The sequence below is a fragment of the Plecotus auritus genome, assembly GCF_963455305.1.
Source record: "Plecotus auritus genome assembly, chromosome: 3".
NCBI lineage: Eukaryota > Metazoa > Chordata > Mammalia > Chiroptera > Vespertilionidae > Plecotus > Plecotus auritus.
This window is the reverse complement of record NC_137772.1, coordinates 183283385-183303653: the sequence shown is the minus strand read 5'-3', so window position 1 is coordinate 183303653 and position 20269 is coordinate 183283385. Positions and strand designations below refer to the sequence as shown.

Genomic DNA, 20269 nt, shown 5'->3' with positions numbered 1-20269 from the left:
TGACTGTATTGTTATTAAATAAAATAACATACTTATAAAATAAAGATCCATCTGTAATTATGACATAAAACAATCTTTTTGGAACTGACAGCTAAAGTAATCTAAGAATGGAAGATAACAGAAGACAAAACTAGTAACACATTAAAGTATTATAAAGTACAAACAATCCACACTAAAAATGTACAAACTTGATTTTTAACTCAATTTTTGCTTACAGAGATCATTTCTGGAAAATGTGTAAGAATTAGGAATTATAGTATTTAATATTACCAGTTGTATGTATACATAACTGAGATTTGCAGTAGCGGGGATGAGAAATTAATTATTTCTCTTAAATTTACAAGCTAAAATTACTGTAGTAATATTCTTTAGCATAGGACTTTGGAATCCTGGAGTATTCACCCACATGTTAGAGTGGTCCCAAACTGTTTTCTGAGGAAATGCTTGATCTTGCTCATGGGTAATCAGTCCCTCAACCAACCAGGCTATTAGAGAACAGAAAATCATATTAAATAACATTAAATACAAGCAACTGACTATATAAAACATATTTGGAGAAGTTGCTACATATAAAATGGTGTTCTTACAAGATTTTTACTATTCCAGAAGTAGTGGTGATATTCTTCAGCAAATTCATACATCTTAATGTTAAAATGACATTCAACATTTGGAATTTTTCACAGTAGTAGTATAGAAAATTAAGTCTGAGTCCTGTTTTTGCTGTGATCTATCCCTTCCTAATAACAAGCCTGTTTTGCTAAAGGCCTGGAGATATTTAAAACAGCGGTAGAAACTGCTGCTTTTCTGGTCTAACTGGGTTCTTTGGGCCTGAAAATGGGTTCATTGCTCTTACATTGGGATATCTCACATACACAATTACTGGTAACTGGCTGTTAGCCTTTATTCGGAAGAGCAGAAAGCTCTTCAGCCAAATTACTTGTCTCCTAGAAAAAATAGGGACTGTTTCCTTCCCTGGGCCCTCTACTGGGAGGCTGAGACCTAAGACCATCGGAAAACACGGATATTTACATGACGATTCATTAACAGTAGCAAAATTACAGTTACGAAGTAGCAACGAAAATAATTTTATGGTTGGGGGTCACCACAACATGAGGAACTGTGTTAAAGGGTCGCGGCATTAGAAAGGTTGAGAACCAATGCTATAGATGGATATGCTTTTTTTAAGAGAAAAAAAATAACCTTCCCCAGATAAGTTATAAAGTTAAATGTCATTTAAATGGTGTTAAGTGGAGAAGTTACATATAAAATGGTATTCTTGCAAGAATTATTTTTACTATTCCAGAAGCAGTGGTGATATTCATCAAAGTATTAAGATCATCATTAAATTAAAACATAATATTAGGTACAGACTTTGCTTTTAAAATTTAGATTGATCTGCCAGGAAAGGGTTTTATGAATGGTTTGAGGTGGGGACAGTCACATAATTTTGCACATGGCTATTCCACTGTGCAAGCACCAGCTATTAGTTCCCAGTTTATCCTTTCCCCACCCACCTGGCCTGCTGTGCCACTTCTTTCACATACTGGTGTTAGCATAAGCTTAAGTCTTTTTAAAGCTCTGTTCTTTCCCATGGACAGCAACAGAAAGCAGCAATACCGCCCCCCTTGTCTGCATTCTCTACCTGCCCCCACTTCTCTGTTGAGGCCCTCAGTTTGTAATATTAAAACCCTAGCAGAGGGAAGACTAGGTATCCATGCTTTCTATACGTATAATAAGGGGGTGGGTGGGAACCTCGTTCATCTCAAAGCACAATGACACAATAAAAGACAAAGCAGTGAAGACATACAACAATTCCACAGAGCTCTAATTATCTAATCTTTCTAGCAAATGCCTCCAGACCCCACTTCTCCATGGTATAAAGGCCCTCATTAAAGCACCAAGACTTGAGAATCTATAATGGGCTCTGATTGCTTAATTGGCCCCAACTAGATCCTGCCCCAAAGCTAAAAGCCACGAGATTTTTTAAGTAAGCCATAATAGTCATGTGTTGCACAGAATTCTTTACATACAAAGACAAGAAGTATAACAAACATTTTTAAGAAAAATAAGTTAAATGTTCAAGAAAAAAATAATCCCTCTAAAATCAGTCCCAGGGACTCCTCCTCCCAGGCATTGTAGCAAGGGTTATTTTAGTCACACTGCCAATACTCCTTCCACCAATTTCTATGGAAGGAGTACCATCAAATTGCATTTGCTTTGCCGTTGAGTCCTTTTTTAGTGAAAGCATTATATACAGTACAGACTCAACACCTAAACTACGACAAGACAAAACATACTTTAACATGTCTCTGTCCACCACCGTGTCCCTAGACCCCAAGGACAGGAAATAATTGCAATTGGAAGAAATCTAATGTAAGCTTCTACTCTACAGGAAGGAGAAACTAAAACCATCTAGAAGTAACAGGGAAACAGCCATTCAAGTAATTTTGGTGACAACTGAATGGCATAATCTCATCAAGCTCTGTGAAAGTATGCTATATTTTAATCAGTGTAACTAAGAAAAAAAGGCCTATGGATTAAAGAAATGTTATCCAAAAGGACATTTTTAAGTCAAACCTATTTTCCACAGATGTGTGATTAGAAGAAAGTCTTCACATAATTCAAAGATAACACTTGAGGGTTCCCAAGGCTAAATTTAGCATAGCTGAGCATGAACAGGAATTATGAGAGTGATGCATGATAACACATTAGATTTAAAAAATGAATCCGTGAGTCTACAATGACACCAAATAAAGGGATAAGGGGGAGGTGGAACTCTTTAAAGAAGAATGCCAACCAATAAATGTAGAAAGAATAACAGAACTATGAAAATCACTAGTTTGCAATCACCATAATAGACTATGGGCCCAGTGCACGGATTCGTGCATGGGTGGGGTCTCTTAGCCTGGCCTGTGCCCTCTCGCAATCTGGGACCCTGAGGGATGTAGCAGTGCTGAAGCAGCAGGCAGCTCCGCTGCTGTTCATCCTGGCCCCGCTGCTCCTGCCGCCACCACCGCCGCAGCTGCACTCACCAGCCGTGAGCCCAGCTTCTGGCTGAGCAGAACCCCCGCTGTGGGAGCCCACTGACCACCAGGGGGCAGCTCCTGCATTGAGCATCTGCCCCCTGATGGTAAGTGCACATCACAGCGACCGGTCAACCAGTTGTTCCGGTCATTCAGTCGTAATGGTCCCTTAGGTTTTTATATATATAGATGGATGATTTGAACAAGAATAACCAATGGATGTTAAAACCACGTATCAAAGTATTATCCCCACACATTACAAAGGGGATAAAGATACTTTTACAAGTTTAGAAAGTAATATCAACACCTTAATCACATGGTCCAAGTTAACCAATAATATTATTTAAACTTATGACCTCATAGGCCTCCTGAGAGCAGGCCCAAAGAGGAGTACAGTGTCTATGACGAGTATTCCTGCCCAAAACCCTGAAACTAATAATGAGACAGACAAATCTAAATAAAGGGATATTCTACAAAACAAAACACAGCACAAATATCAAATCATGAAGGATACCATCCCTGCCCAAAAGGCTGAGGTACTATTCTAGAGGGAAGGAGACTTTTAAAGAGATCTAATAACTGAATGCAATATACAACCCTTGAGTGTATCCTGAATGAGGGAGGAAAGACATAAAGTTCATTAACAGAAAAATAAGGAAATATTAATATGAATATATATTCTGTCAGTGTTAAACAACCTGAAGTAACAATTTTATTACGCTTATACTGGAGAATGTTCTTGTTCTTAGGAGCTGCAAGCTGAACACATGTAACTAGGCGGGTGTAACAGGGTTGCAGCTGTCTCTCAAATGGTTCAGCCAAAAAAAAAAAAAAAAAGCTGGCAAAACGTAATGTTAATTAATAATAGATAAATAGCTAGGTGAAGGGTAGGTAGTGTGCTTGCTATCCTATTCTTATAACCTTTGTAGATTTGAAACTAATGGAAGTAAAATGCTGAGAGGGAGAAATCAGAAAAAAATACTATTTAAAGAATATTTTACATGAGAAATTCTAATCTGTTAACAGATTTCTAAGCCTCAGGATTAGATTTATTTTACTGCTATAAGAGGATCACAATACAGTTGACCCTTGAACAATGTGGGAGTTAGGGGCACTGACCTCCATGCAGTCAAAAATCTGCATATAACTTTTAACTCCCCCCAAATTTAACTACTAATAGCCTAAACAGTTGATTAACATATATTTTGTATGTATTACATACTGTATTCTTACAATAAAATAAGATAAAGAAAATCATAAGAGAACATACAATTACAATATAGTAAGCATTTACTGAAAAAAATCTGCACAGAAGTGGACCTGCACAGTTTAACCCCATGTTGTTAAAGGGTCAAATGTAATTTTTCTTCGATTTTTATTTAAACAGCATGAAAAGCTTCCAGTGTGTTCTTCTAGGCTTTTATTAAACTATGTTCTCGCTATAAAGAAAAATAATATATAATATTTAGACTAGGAATTAGTACGATGATTAAATATGTAAAGTGAATCTAAACAATTACCCAAATGAAAAAATTACTGTCATGAACCAACCATTAAAAACCTGCAGTTAACACAATGGAAAACTATTTTCAGAAACACTAATGATAATTTCCTTAATATATAGCTTAAAAATGTTTTTCCTCTTACTATAAAAAAAAAAAAAAAGTTGTGCCCTGACCGGTTTGACTCAGTGGATAGAGCGTCGGTCTGTGGACTGAAGGGTCCCGGGTTCAGTTCCAGTCAAGGGCATGTACCTTGGTTGCGGGCACATCCCCAGTAGGGGGTGTGCAGGAGGCAGCTGATCGATGTTTCTCTCTCATCGATGTTTCTAACTCTCTATCCCTCTCCCTTCCTCTCTGTAAAAAATCAATAAAATATATTAAAAATAAAAAAAAAAGGTTGTGCCAAATTATCAAACTAGACAAAGCTCCTTTAAAGAGTTGTATATAAATCACTTTTGAAACAAAATACAATACTTAAAAAGACTCTTCAGGACATTATACAAGCATAAAAAAGGAAATCTAAAAATTCTACATTAAAAGCCCTGGCCGATGTGGCTCAGTTGGTTAGGCATTATCCCGTGCTGCAAAAGACTGCTGGCTCGATCCCTGGCTGAGGGCACATGCTCAGATTGTGGGCTCGATCCCTGGTTGGGGGCACGTGCTGAGATTGTGGGCTCGATCCCTGGTTGGGGGCACGTGCTGAGATTGTGGGCTCGATCCCTGGTTGGGGCATGCAGGAGGCAGCCAATCAATGTTATGCTTCCATACTGATGTTCCTCTCTTTCTCCCTCTCCCTTCCTCTCTCTTTAAAAAAATAAAATCAATAAACTATTCTTTTAAAAAAATTTTAAATTCTATATTAAATGTAACTATTAATTGCTAAAACCTAATTTTAAACAACCTATAAAAGAAGTTAAAAAATAAAATTACCTGTAAAAATATATTTCTTAAAATGAACATGTGATCACTCAAGAGAAGACAGATAACATTAAATTCACCTATAACCACAGACTCCATGAACTGAAAATTGATTCCCACCATAAAGAAAAAGATTAAGTATTTTAAAAACTCAACTCTTAGAAAAATTAGTACATTAAAACAGTATTTATAATAATACTAAATTAAGAGGTTGCAAAATAAAAAGATAACTAAAAATTAAAAATGCAACAAATTAGGAAGATATTTGTAATCCATGGCAAAAGCAGAACACATAATTCTGAGTTCATAAAATAAGCAATGAAAACTCAATAGGTAAAATATCAATACAGAAAAAATTAAAAAGCTAAATATGGAAATATATTCAACAAATAATCAACAAAATATAAATCAGTAACAAGCCATCATTTTACCCTAGTGTGTGGTAAAATTATAATTCCCAGTAATGCTTAAGGTTATGGTGACACCACTACATTCACACAATCCTGGTGCAGGCTTAAATCTATATAATTTTTAGAACATAATATAAAGCTTCATTCTTTGTAATGAATATGTGAACTCTTTTCATACGCCAGACATTGGGGATAAGTAGGAAAGCCACAATTCTTACCTCACACAAATTTACAACCTTTGGTGAGAAGACAGAATTTTAAAAGATTTAATCAGAAATAATGGTAACTGCTTAAAATAGGAAAAAATTGAGATTGCTCAAGAAGCTTACTACACAAACATGCAGGCTAGTCTGAAAATGCTGAGGAATCATTAGTTATTTACTGGCTGCCAAGCACCAGTAAAAAAATAAAAAAATAAAAAATCAGTAAACTATTCTATAAAAAAATAAAAATTCTACATTAAATATAAGTATTAATTGCTGAAATATAATTTACATGATGAATATGATGTGCTATCTATCTGTAAAGTCAACAGTCTACAAGTAGATTCAGAACCACAACCGATGAAATAGGTTAAGTAATACAGAAGACACAGAGAAGGCAGGAGCAGTGGGCAGGGAAGGGAGATCACTCTAGCTGGATAAGAAGCGATGAGCATGACAGATAAGGCAACAGGAAGGAAGAGGCCGTCAGAAGCAACTGTGAAAGGAAAAGGGTAGAAGTGTCACTGTGGACTGACATGTGAAAGTCAGTTGTAAACCAAGATTCAATAGCTAGATAAGAAGTGATGAGCATGGTAGATAAGGCAACAGGAAGGAGGCCATCAGGAGCAACTGTGAAAGGAGACCAGTAGAAGAGTCACTGTGGACTGACAGATGAAAGTCAGTGGTACACCAAGATACAATCTACAGATGAGGGAAAGTGGGAGGAGCTAGACCACGAGTTCAGGTCTGAACAAGAGTGTCTGAGGATCTGAATTGGCAAGGTAAAATAACCAACACGCAGCTGGAAATACAGTCGTGGAGCTCAGAAAAGAGATCTGGACTAGAGACACCAGTTAAACAGATTATCCTCAGTGGGGAGAGGAAAGAGCAGAGTTCTAAGGAACTTCGATGTTTACGAGTCAGGAATAGAGAAAGGAGTCCAGATCAAAGAGTTGAGGACACTGGTCTCCGAAGCCAGAGACTGGGAGAGTTGAAAGTAAGAAAGAGGAAGTGGTCACCAGTGTCAAATGGACAAGTAACGTGAGATGAGGCCCAGAAGAACAGTACAGAGCTGGGGTGACTTCAATGAGAGACAGGCACCGCTCATAGGGGACTGAGGAGTGAAGGGTTGGTTGGTTTACAGAAGTAAGCCAGTAGACACACTTAAGTTTGCTGGTAACGGGAAAGAGAATAAATAAGAGACACTTTTCGTTTTTATGTTATTCTATGTTCATTGTATAATAAACTGGGAGAAAATAATCCTCCCAGATAAACTTTGATCAAAATAAAATTATATAAAGAACTAGAGGCCCGATGCACTAAAATTCATGCAAGAGACCAGGGCTTCTCTCCTCAGGCAGCTGGCAGGCACCCGGGACCCGGGCTGGCTTCCCTCCGGCCCCGGCTTCATCTGGAAGGACATCCGGAACGATGTCCGGGGAGATGTCCAGTCTAATTAGCATATTACCCTTTTGTTATTATAGATTAGTATAGATTCAAAGCGGGGACCGGCCTGGGAAGAAGAAAAAGGTGAAAGCTAGGTGCCCACTGGTGCCAGGCAAAATATGAGACCTAAGGGTACAGTAAAAGGGGATTTCAAAGAAGCTTTTCCTCTTTTAAGGAAGGAGGTGGGGCAGACAAGGCAACCTAGTGGAGTCAGGGAAAAGGGGGGTATTATTTAGAACAAATACTGAAATGGAGGGAGGGAAGGATGTGGCTATTATGTGGCATTTTGGCTTGGCTATGTGTTTGAAGAGAATGAGTTAAGTGTGAGGGATCCTAAGTTCTAAGTAAGAAACAAAATGGTTACCGATATATACTATGGATTCAATATTACAAGTAGAGAGTATAACAGGGAATTGTAACTTTTAAAACCTCAAATTCAGGAGAGTAACAAGCTCAAGGGTTTACATTATATATTCATTCACATGTAATTACTTCCAGGGACTGGAGACGCCAAAGCAAAAGGAATAATAAACAGAGGCTCCGGGATTCAGACCAGGTCCACTTCCCTGGGCTACTCTTGCAGTTGAGGAGGAGGATTATTCCTCATGCCTTATGATTATAACTTACAAAAGAGTCTGTGTTCTATAGATCAGAGTATACGGAAGTTTTCAAACTTAACAAGCTTCTAGAGTGAGGAAATTTATGACACAAGGCTGAAAACAGCAAGGTGACGCTTGTCAAGGCTCTATTCATTAGCAGACTTTTATAAAAATAAAAAATATGAAGCCCCAATTCTCCAACATTATGATCAAGCTGAGGGTAAGATTAACTTTCAAAAGGATAAGATCATTTTTTAAAGTTTGAATAATCTGACTTGACCATCGATATTAGAATTTCAATCTTTCCATAGCAATGAGACATAATTAAAATATCTGATTTCAACGATTCCCTCCCAGTAGTTCATGAAACACATAATGTATTGGGAATGTAAGAATTGTAAAAGACATACTATTACATTTTAAAATGTGTATGAGTTCTTCCCACCTAGACTACTTCACCTCCTGTCCTTGAGCCTATTCACCTTGCAGTAGCTCCCTCCAGGAAGCACTCCCTGATGCCTTAAGATGATCCCACCTGATGGATGACTCACCTGTTTCTCCCATCATCATAGCTATAATACATCACCCTCTGCAATCTCAGATTTACTAGCTCCAGTCAGAAGGCAAGCTGCAAAAAGATGAAGCCACTTTAACTAGACTCACAGTCTGGTTCTCAGCATGCAGCACTTGTGCCTGGCAAACTGAATGAGTAAAATGTAAATGTCTCACAAGACACAGTAAAAGTAGGTGACTCTCAAATTTTACCTTTGGGAAGAGCGTTTCAGGCTACCGTCTCTCTCTCCTGTCACTATCTCAGGAAGATAGGCTGATGTCTCATTCAATACTTGCTTCTTTCATTGAAAGTTAGGGCAGGAAAGGGACCCGAGAGGTCAGCCAATCCAGTGCCTTCCTTATCCAGAGAAGTGAATAAGGCCAAACTATTCAGGAATTTAAAAGATCAATAAACAATGCCATATCATTTGCTCCTTTATTAAATCCTGATCTTTATCCTCCCACTCCCCAATATTCAATCTCTGCTAATAACCAAAACAACCCTTGCCGAGGTGTCCCCATCCACTACAAAATGTTTGTTTAGTATACTAACTTTAAATTAAATAAATGTCATGTATATCTATATAACTCTGTAAATATCAGTGGAAGTCTATCTTAAACCATCTATTTATCACTTTATCACTCGTTACCTAAAATGAGATCATAAATTCTACTAAGAACAATGGTTTATCATAATAACATCTAAAAAGATTAGAGCATTTTATATGCATTCATAGCAATAACTACAAAGTAGGGAAAAAAAACAGAAAATAAATCATTTACTTGTATGATGATATATTACAGGGGGAAAAAACATTTTTACATCCTATTTATTATAAAAAATGCATCTACTATCTAATCTTACCTACACTGACTGATGTGCCAATTAAATATTAAGTGCCTACCTAAAAGCCGCTTCCCAAAAGCAGTTCATTCCACAAACATCAGAGGGCAGCATCCAATAGGGATTCCAGTAACACAGAGAGAAATCTTTACACCTAACAGAGTAAGACAGAAATAGAGTCCTAAGTGAGTATATCAGTTTAAAACTAACAAGGAATTTACCCCAAAACATAACTTACTGTTCTATTTTACAGCAATAAAACCGTAAATCCAATTTTGCAAATTCAATATTGCTACAGTAATTTGAGGATTTTTGAAAATTGACTTCTCCATTACTTAGGGTACCATTATTTTAAATAGAACTTTAAAACCTTAGGGTGGAATATACAACAGATTGGAAACCAGTTTCCTAGTCAGGAACTCTCCTAATATATTAAAATCCCCTCCTTAGACAACACAGAAAATACAAGAGTACATCTAAAATTTTCCTTCCACCCTGGCTGGTTTGGCTCAGTGGTTGGAACGTCAGCCCATGGACCAAAGGGTCTCTGGTTCTATTCCCAAAGTTATGTACCTTGGTTGCAGGGGTGTGGGAGGCAGTGAAGCATTGTGTCTCTCTCACATCGATGTGTCTCTCACATCTACGTTTCTCTCCCCCTCCCCCACCTCTCTCTAAAATAATCAGTGGAAAGAATATCCTCCGGTGAGAAGAAAATAAAATTAAAATTTCCTTCATGGACTGCACATACTCCCCTTAGAATAAAATCCATTTTAGCCAAACAAAGTATTTCTTTATCCTGAAGCAAAATTAAAATGCCACAAATGCTGATAAAAAGGCAAGAGGAGCTTTAAATGTTTTCAAATTAATCCTCAATCAAAGCTTCTTGTATGGTGTTTCAAACTGAAAAAATATGAAATCATGGCTCAGTTTCATTATCTACATTATGTCAGTTTTTGCTCTATTATACACGCTCAAATGGAGGCTTGAATGTGTTCTTTCTCCTCCAATTGCAGGTTGGAGCAAAAAACAAAACAATGCTTCATGTTACAAAAAGCATGTTTTTCATCATTATTCCTTTTCAGAACAGTCTAGTTTGAAATCACTACAGTGGAGGCCTGGGTATTAAATTAACCAAGTATGAACTCAGGGTGAGGTACTAAACCAGGTCACCTCATATCCCATCACCCTGAAGCTTTGTTTTCTCTCCACGGATTCGATTATAAGTTACTGTTCTACAAGGAAAGGTTTATGTAATTTCAGATTCGCAAAGATCTCTGATCATACCTCTCACAAGTGCCAATGCCTCACACCAGACCTATTAAATCAATCTCCAAGAACAGGGTCAAGACACTGGTTTTTAAAATGCTGCCTAAGTAATTCTGTACACTACTGCATAAAACTACAAAGTCTAAATTTTAAAATCAATGGGAAAAAGTTACATTGCAATCTGATTTTCCTTTAAAGGGACACCCTTTTCAAACATAACATGTTACATACCTTAATTTAGGTGGTTGATAAATCAGAAAAAAATGGAACTGTGTGCAGACCAGTAAAACATACAAGTTGATCAGGAAACATGTTTGTCCCCTCCCAGGCATGGTTATGGTTATGGTTAAGACTTGCATTTCATACTAGACACAGGCTCAGCAGTGGTGGTAAGAGTTCTTTTCAGATGCAAGTGTTTTCACATCCCTTTAAGCCTCACAACAAACCTTTTCAAACAGATATCTCCATCCTTCAGATTCAGATATCATCACTGCTTTCTTTCAACAAATTTATTGATAATCCTAAAGTGCACCTTTGTTCCAAGAAGGAAATAACTAATCTGGTTATTCCATCTCTCCATGTCAAACCTTACAACAGTAGAAAATGGATAATAAACTCTCAAAGAAAATTACTCCCTAATTAAATTTTTCTATAAAAGTTACTGCTTAAAATTACATAATACCATTTTTTGCTTCAACTTAAAATCCTCAATCCCTCGGCCCTAGGCAACCACAAAATCTATTTTCTGTCTCCATAGATTTTGCCTATTACTGGCATTTCACAAAAATGGAATCATATAATATGTGACCTTTTGAGTCTGATTTCATTCACTAGCATAATATTTTCAAGCATTTATCATACACTTCATTACTTTTTATAGCCAAACTATATTCCATTTTATGGATGGATATACACATTTTGTTTATTCATCAGGTGATAAGACATTTGGGTTGTTTCCCAATTTTTTACTATTATACATAATGCTGCTGTTATGACTATTCATGCAGTTTTTCTGTGAGCATATGTTTGCAATTCTCTTGAAAGTACACTTAAAGGTGGAATTGCCAGATCATGTAATCACTGTCAAGTGATTAATGCAGATGAAGCTACGCGTAAAAGTTAAGTTTTAGGTAAGTTTCTTGACTATAACTTAATCTCAGGAAACACAGTTTATAAAAGAATGTTTTTCTGCCTTTCTTTAATGGGAATGTAAAACGTAAGAACTAGTGAGTACACATGCTTTTTTAAAAATCATAAAACACTGAGATGCTGCTAGCAAAAGGTGGCATAATTTAAAGTGTCTTACCTCCCAAATTTACATTCTCTTATGAAAAATTGATTTTAAAAATTAAGATACAGAGTAGAAACTCATTACATACAGTAACTGTTACTGTAAGCAATAAATTAAGAAAAGCAACTAATTTGGAGACAGATAGCACTTGTAGTTTCAGGCCAGAAAAAAATAATAAAGCTTAAAAATACTGGAAAAGTCAAAGTAGTTATCCAAGTTCTGGTTATTAATTGCTTTTTCTTTTATTCCTTAAAGCTATTAGAAATGGATACTAGATATACAACATTCGAAAGGTAGTATTTCTATTAAATACTTTTAATGGAGCAAAACTGTAAGCTAAGTGGGTATGTCTTCAGTAAACAGTGATATAAAAAAATCAGACAAGTCCATAAATGCAGTATTTTCACTGTGGATCAAATTGAAATAAAATTTTTCTGTGGCTCATCCTCAACTTTCTTATGGCTTAAAGTTTCTAGCTCTAGATGGCTTGTCCATAAGCAAACTGATCAGGGATAGCACAAAGGATCTTTGTGGTGATAAAACAGTTCTGCATCCTGATTGTGTGGTGGTTACATGAATTAACATCTGTAATAAAATTACACAAAACTGCACATACAAATGAGTGCATGTAAAACTGGTGATACCTAAAAACTGAAGTATGGGTTATTCAATGTCAAATTTTGGGGTTATATTATTATATTATATTGATACATATATAGTCCAGATATAGTAGTATATAAGATTTCATGTACATAGAGTGGTATGTAAGGTTTTACTACTGAGGGAAAGTGAGTGAACATGAGGTATCTCAGCCACTTCCTGTGGACCTACACATCAAAAGTTTAAAAAAATAAAGCTGTCCAAAAATAAAATTCCCCAAAATTTCAGTACTTGAAAAATGTTACAAAAAGTGAGACATTTCATGCTGTAGATTCAAGTGAGCATTTAACACAATGCTCACCACAATATCAGTTCTCAAATTTAAAGTTTTCTTTAAAAAGTTAAATCTGATCATGGAAAGTCTTTTATACTTTTTAATTAAACTGAAAAAAGTTATTTTTCTTTTCAAAATGTCTATGAGGCTTTAGTGAAAACCATGCACAACTTACAGAGTCAGGGATAAGTTCAGGCATATCCAGCATGATAATGTGGAAGCTTGAATGAGGTGCCACAAGCCAACAGTGCAACTGCAAGGCACGGATCAGCCGTGGCAAAGGAGCCCATGCCCATGAGACTGACACAGCACCATTCTTTAAAGAGCAGAGCCTGGGTCACTCATCTTCAACTAAAACTTGTCTCCAGACAACTTCAATTCACTTTTAGCTTCTTTTTCCTTAAATCTCTAATTTCATGAATACACAGGATGTGGGAAAAGGATTGCTTACATATAAATGGCACTAAACAATATTAATCTATATATATAAAAACCTAAGTGACCGTTCGACCATTCGACCAGTAGCTATGACATGCACTGACCACCTGCAGGGATTGGGCTGAAATTGGCAGTCCGACATCCCCCGAGGGGTCCCAGATTGCAAGAGGGCACAGGCCAGGCCGAGGGACCCCACCGGTGCACGAATCCATGCACTGGGCCTCTAATATTAGATAACCATTTCTAAAATAAGTTAGCATCACATTGTACCCCCCCCCCCAAAAAAGAAATGCTGGATTAAAGACTTAAATGTAAAAAAGTTTTGGAGAGGGGGACCCTCTTGTTAGAAATGACAAAAGTAAAAACAATAAAGGAGAAAAACTGTCTATCTGAATACATAAGAGTTTTAAGCTCCACATGGTATACAAACTGAAAAAAAATAATAATTTAACATGGGGGGGAGTACTTTCAACAGGTATGGCTGATAATAATCTTAATGTTTTAAAATAGGATTTCTAAATCAAAAGTACACATTTCTCATTAGCCTAATCACTTTCCCCTGCAAAAGCACAGAACAATATTTTAATTAATTATTAGCTAGGTTTGTGCTAAACACTTTACACCTATGTGAAATACGATCTTCAGTGCACTAAAATTACAAGGTGCAGAGAATTTCTTTTATACAAGTTGTCTCTACATTAACAAAGTGGAGAATTATAGTCAATATTACTGTAATAAGTATATATGGTGCCAGGAGGGTAACAGACTTATCAAGGCACCACTTCGTAAATTATGTGTCTAACCACTATGCTGTACACCTGAAATCAGCATTAAAAAAATATTGAATGTCAACTATAATTGAAAAAAAAAACTTTTTTAAAGCAGAGTTTAAGGTGACTTTAGTAATTCAACCTTCATTGGTCACTTCCCCAGCTCCTCTCTTCTTAAAAAATAACTTTTACTTCTAACTGATGAGGAAATGTGTCAAGGTTAACAGAGCCTGTAATTGACAAAGCTGAAATATGTGTCTCCAAAACCCTTATACTTGCCACTCTAAATTCTCCATGAAACCTACTAGTGTTCCCAGGACCCGCAGAAATAACAACTCGATGGCCTATCCAGATCTGAAAATCAGTCACACAAAGGGCATGGACAGTCCAGAAATGGTATCACTGAAAAGCTTAGTGTTTGTTGATTCCCTATGGCCAATATGTTATATAGTCACACCAGGATGGATCTTGAAAATCCCTGTCAAGATTCATCAGTGAAATGCGAGAATTTAATCACCCTGAATAGCTCAAGTCGCAAAATGCCACATAACTCCTTCACAGAAGTACTGAGGGCTGGCTATAGTAACTGCTTTCGGTTGAATAACTTAATATAGTTTGTCCCATACTGAAGAGTTTCTCTAGGACATTAGTCAACAGAGCGGCAAACCGCAGCTCGCGAGCCGCATGTGGCTCGCAAGCCGCAGTTTACCGACCACTGCTCTAGGAGGAAGAACCACCCACCCACCATTCTTCCCCTCCTTTGAGGCACCCACCACTCCTCTCCAACACCAAACATGGGATTCTCTCCACCACAGGGATGTGCAAGCAACACAGAGCCAGAGCCAGACGATCAGAGGGCCCCATTCCCGGCATCGCTGACTGGTCCACGGTGGACATGTGAAGAGAGCAAAAGCAATGAGTGAGTGCCTTTCCCTAGAATTTTCTACTTGAGATTAGAGAAGAAGCATCGCAAGGAGCACTCCATGAACCAGGCCTGTCTGCAGTGGAAGAGAATGAGAGCCCCCAGTCCTTGAGGTCCCTGAAGATGCCTGGGCATTTTTCCTTCAGTGTTGTTTCTTCCAGCAGCCCATATAAGCCTATAAATATCTATTTTTGCTTAAGTAAGTTTTATTGGATTTTAATCACTGACAACTGAGAATCCTGACTATTACAAATTAAGTAAGGTGAGTATCTAATAAAAGAGAAACATGCAAATTACCATCACTTCGCTACGCTAAACAGCCAATCAGAGTGAGTATGCAAATTAACCTAAAAACATGGCAGCAGCCCCACCCCCCGCCGCTCCGGGCCTGTGGGGGTCGGAGAAGTCTGGCGCCAGCGCCTGAGGCTGGCTACAGCCAGGGAGACCAAGAAGCCACCTGGCCTGTGATCCCAGGCCGCAGCCAGCAGCAGAAGCCTCACGTCCGCCCGCCCCACGTCCTAGGGGAGACAGAGAAACCGGGCCCCAGCACCTGAGGCTGGGTGCGGCCCAGGAGACAAAGAAGCCACCTGCCCCATGATCCCAGGCCGCAGCCAGTCAGAGAAGTCACCACACTGCCTCCCAGGGAAGACGGAGAAGCCGCCCGCCTGTGGTCCAGGTGCCAGCACCTGTGGCTGGCTACAGCCTGGTAGACGGAGAAGCCGCCCACCCCACAGTCCTGGGCACCAGTACCTGCTGCTGGCTGTGGCCCGGGAGACGAAGAAGCCACCCACCCCGCAATCCTGGGCACCAGCCCTGCGCTGCAGCCGGCCTGGGCACCTATGGCTGACCAGAGGGAGGGAAGCCCGCATCCCAGTTCTGGATTGTGAGAGGGATATCCAACTGCCGGTTATCCCAAGGGGTCCCAGATTGGAGAGGGTGCAGGCTGGGCTGAGGGACACCCCCCACCCCCGTGCACGAATTTCATGCACCAGGCCACTAGTCCTATATAATAAAAGCCTAATATGCAAACTGACCAAACGGCGGAACAACCGGTCACTATGACGCGCACTGACCACCAGGGGGCAGATGCTCAATGCAGGAGCTGCCCCCAGCCCACAGGCCCCAGGCCAGCCAAGGCAGGTGCCAACAGGGCCCCCCAATTGCCCCGTTCGTCGCCCCACAGAGGGAGGTGACTGGCAGCGGCAGGAGGTGGGGCTGGCTGGTGAGCAGGCAGTGGCGGGGTCATTGGGGGGCGGGGCCGGCCAGCAAGCAGACAGCACCGCCCCCCGATTGCCTCCAAGGCAGGTGCCAGCAGGGCTCCCCCCCCCCCCATTGCCCCACTGGTCACCCTGCAAAGGGAGGTGACAGGAGGCAGTGGTGGGGGATGGGGCCAGTGAGCGGGCAGCACCAGGTTGGCCAAGGTGGGTGCCAGTGCGGGCCCTCAATCGCCCCGCTGGCCGCCCCACAGATAGGCCCTGATCGCCAGCCAGGCCTAGGGACCCTACCCATGCATGAATTTCATGCAGTGGGCCTCTAGTTATCTACATATTACAGGTGAGAAAACTGAAGCAGAGAGGCGGTCAAGGTTTCACAGCAAACAGAGCCAGAATGAGAACACAGGCTTCTCTGACTCTAAGACCTTTGCATTTTCTAAATACCAAAATAATAGATTCAAATGGAATGCACTAATCAAAATAGATTTCACTAAAAAACTGTACCTATCATTTTTGTTTTCACTCTGAGTACTTGGAAAGACCTAAGTATCTTGTTGTCATGGAATTCCGTGCAACCAATATTTTCTCTAAGAGCTGACCAATGGACCCTGCTGTGTATCAACCTAGATCCCATGTATTAAATGAAAGAAAGAAATGATGGTCTTCATCTTTCAGGTAAGAGAGCCTCAAAAAAGGTAAGAAGACAATGATAATCAAGTCCTACAGAAAAAGGGACGATTTTGTTTGCCTCATAGCCCCATTCTCCACTGAAGAAACACTACAGACTGGGTTCTTATCACAGCAGCTTCACAGAAAGAGCACTTGGAGAGCAATTAAAGGATATATAATTTTTAATCCTGGTCCGATCCAATGACCGATGGAACCTTGGTCAAATGATTTAAACACAGGAAGAGAGGTGACGGATGCCTACTCCATATCCTACATTAGTCAAAGAAGTTGCCTGAAGTCTATGAGAAATCCAAAAAGATGTTGTAAGTGATAATATCTAAAATTAAGAGTCCTGATGTTTTAGGAATTCTCCTAACCTTATCAAAGCATAGGGTATAAACATGACAACACAGCTTTCCCACGTTGTCCCTCTGCCCAAACTTCTTATGGATGAATGTGTGGTGGAATGCTTTTCATCAGTTTTACAAAGACTTTAGTTCTTTTTAGTTACACCTTCAGTTTTAACTTAGACGTTTGCCCCATTTAAAATGAGGAGTTCTGCTGCTCAGGGGACTGTCATGTCCAGCTTTTTGGTTGCCTCTACTCTGACACATCAAAATTACGATTTCAGTGATGGTTCTACAAAACAAAAATTTGTTATAATGGAGGTGCTTATTCTCTAAACGGCAAATAAAGATGGTTAAAATTAGCTGATTAAGCAAATACAATTTATAAAAATCTGCCACAAAATAAAGTCTATGTGACAAAGCACTGAAAATGAATGTCACTCTATCAAACTGAAATGCTAATACCATCGTATTATTTCAGTCAATGGTTTGATTAAAATGTTGCTTCTACATAATTCTAGCCAATACAAAAATAATTTCGTTTCCACCATTTACAATGCTTCACAGTATTATAAACCGCTGCTTTTCACGAGTATTTTTCATGACCTCATCCTGGTCTTCAAGTCACTGCCTCTCCCAAGACAGATAACTTGAGTTCACAAACCTGGCTCTGGAAGTAGTTCTGCTTTTATGAATAGAGCGCTGATGTCCTAGGAATTCGCCTGACTGTAATCAAATCAGAGGGCAAAAACATGACCATTTCCATGCTCCTCTGCCCAAATGTCCCTTTCATTTGGGGAATGGTCATCAACTCTCAAAAGAAGATTAAACAGCCCACGTCTCGCGGCGCCCCGTCCTCCTTCCAATGCCATACTTTCGATATCAAGGCGGCCTTTGCCTCTCACGAAGGGAAGGCTCCAGGGAAGGCTCCGGTCCTTCCCAGAGAGGTGCCCACACACATAAAGAGTCTGTCCTCGGAAGTGGAAACGCTCGGACTTTGTTAAGCATTCATAATGCGTTGCATTCTTTTCTCCACTTAAATCGCCAAGTCGACTCCAACTCTGGCAGTGATTTGTGTAAACCCACCTAAATCATTCTGCTGCTTTTTAAATACCAATTTTTAAAGGAGACCTCTACCCCACCTCACCAAAGACGTGGGCATGTTAAGTATCGCTCATCTTTTCTAACTTGCTGTATGTAAGTTTCAGAACAGACTGTTTCCTAAGGAAAAATCCAATCAGCCTAAGTGCTCTGTCCAGATTTAACTAACTGATTGGTAATGACAAATTTAAACGTTAACACACAAAAATTAGACTCCCCATTCAGGAGGGGGTAAAAAAAACAACAACAATACAATTGAACTAGGGCGACAGCCTGTTTAAGATCTCAACCTGAACTCCATGGAAACAAGAGGGAATTCCGACTCGTCCTACAGCAAGAAGGCTTTTGTGAGGCTCCTCTTATTTTCAAAGAACCCTTTTTAAAAAACCAACTGCCAATTAAAAGTTGAAAATTAATTTCTTCTACATTAAAGGGCGCAGAAGGAATGGGTCGAGGCAAACACAGAAGTGTGGGGCGCTCGTAGGCTGGAGCGGTGCCGGGCGCCCCGAGGTGGAGGGAAATGGGGGAAAGGGGGTCGGAGACCGCGGCCAAGGAGCGGGCGGCGCGGGACGGACCCGCGCGCAGACCCGGCCAGGCCGACCCCCGCGCCCAGCGACCGCTCGCCCCCCACCCGCCTCGGCTCCCGCCACACGGGACACGACCCGTACCTGTGCGACCCGCCGGGGTGCGCTGCCGTGGCCAAGCTGCCCGCCCCTCTCGCGGCGCCCCGTCCTCCGCCCGCGAGCCAGGAAGCCACTCGGGCCTGCGGCTTCCCGCCGCCGCCGCCCGCGCCTTCCTCCGGGGACAGGGCGAGCTGGCTGAAGGCGTAGAGGAGCGAGCAGAACCCGCAGGCCAGGCACAGCACCGCGATGCGCAGGTAGCGCCGCATCGTGCCGGCCCTCGCCTCCTCGCCTCCTCGCCGCCGCCGCCGCGCCCGCCCGCGAATTAGAGCGGAGGGAGCGGCACCGCGCAGCCGCGGGCGCAACAAGTTCCTCCGCCGCGGCCGCGAGCCACCCGCCCTCTACCCCCGCCGGCGCAGCCTCCGCGCCTCCGCGCGCTCCTCCCCGAAGGGCGGGCCGCGGCCGGACGCGCCGGCGCACTGAGCGCAAGAGGGCTGGGCGCGCTCGTCCCGGCTCCCGGAGGCGCCGGTCCCCCGGGGCGTGGGGAGACGCCCACCCGGGAGTCCCGGGCTCTGAACTGCGCTGGAGACGTGTGGCGAAATGAACAGGCGTTGGAGACAGCTGACCCAAATCCAGTGGACGGTTCTCTACTGGGTAGCTCGTGATATTAAGCAACCTAAGTTCTATGAGCCTATTTTTTCGTCTCTAAATGGAGAGAAAATTCTCCTCACGGGGAGGTTGTAAAGACTAAATTGCTCAACGCACATAAAACGCCCTTCCCTTAGAAGGCACATGACTAAGCAGTTTCCAATTCCCTCATCCTCAGCAGGGACTTCCCCACACTCTAAGTTTGTGTAAGACTGTATTAGAGCCATTTCACCCAGGTCCCTCCTTATCTTGTAATACTGTTGGGAATGCTTATTTTTCCCTCCCAAGTGTTGGGCAGCAAGAAGGGCACCAGATGTTAGACCAGTGGGGTCAGACGGGACCTGGGTTCGGCAACCTCAATACTTTAGTCTTGCTAAGAAAGAATTCAGAGCCAAGACTCAAACTATAAGAGAACATTTCTTTGTAAAATCATAGAGATGGAAGTGATTCATAGAAGAAATGGGTTTAGGAAACAAGTTATAGGGCCCTTGGAGCTTACAAGTGAGGAAGGCAATGGTAAGGTGTGTGGGGGTGGGAGAGGAGGTTGGGATA

At 40.9% G+C, this 20269-nt stretch overlaps 1 protein-coding gene across 2 annotated transcripts in view; it reads right to left on the bottom strand.

The window, feature by feature from the left end:
* GXYLT1 (glucoside xylosyltransferase 1) overlaps positions 1-19490 on the bottom strand; it is a 41074-nt gene extending 21584 nt beyond the window's left edge. Inside the window, exons 1-2 of one of the 2 annotated variants that reach the window (XM_080662077.1) lie at positions 19118-19490; positions 9559-9651 (exon numbers count right to left, since the gene is read on the bottom strand). In XM_080662077.1, coding sequence (XP_080518203.1) covers positions 9559-9651; positions 19118-19338 — 314 coding nt within the window. In that variant the 5' untranslated portion in view covers positions 19339-19490. The remainder of the gene's footprint in view (positions 1-9558; positions 9652-19117) is intronic. The other variant, XM_080662078.1, reaches the window with a different exon arrangement.
* Between the last annotated feature and the right edge of the window lie 779 nt (positions 19491-20269).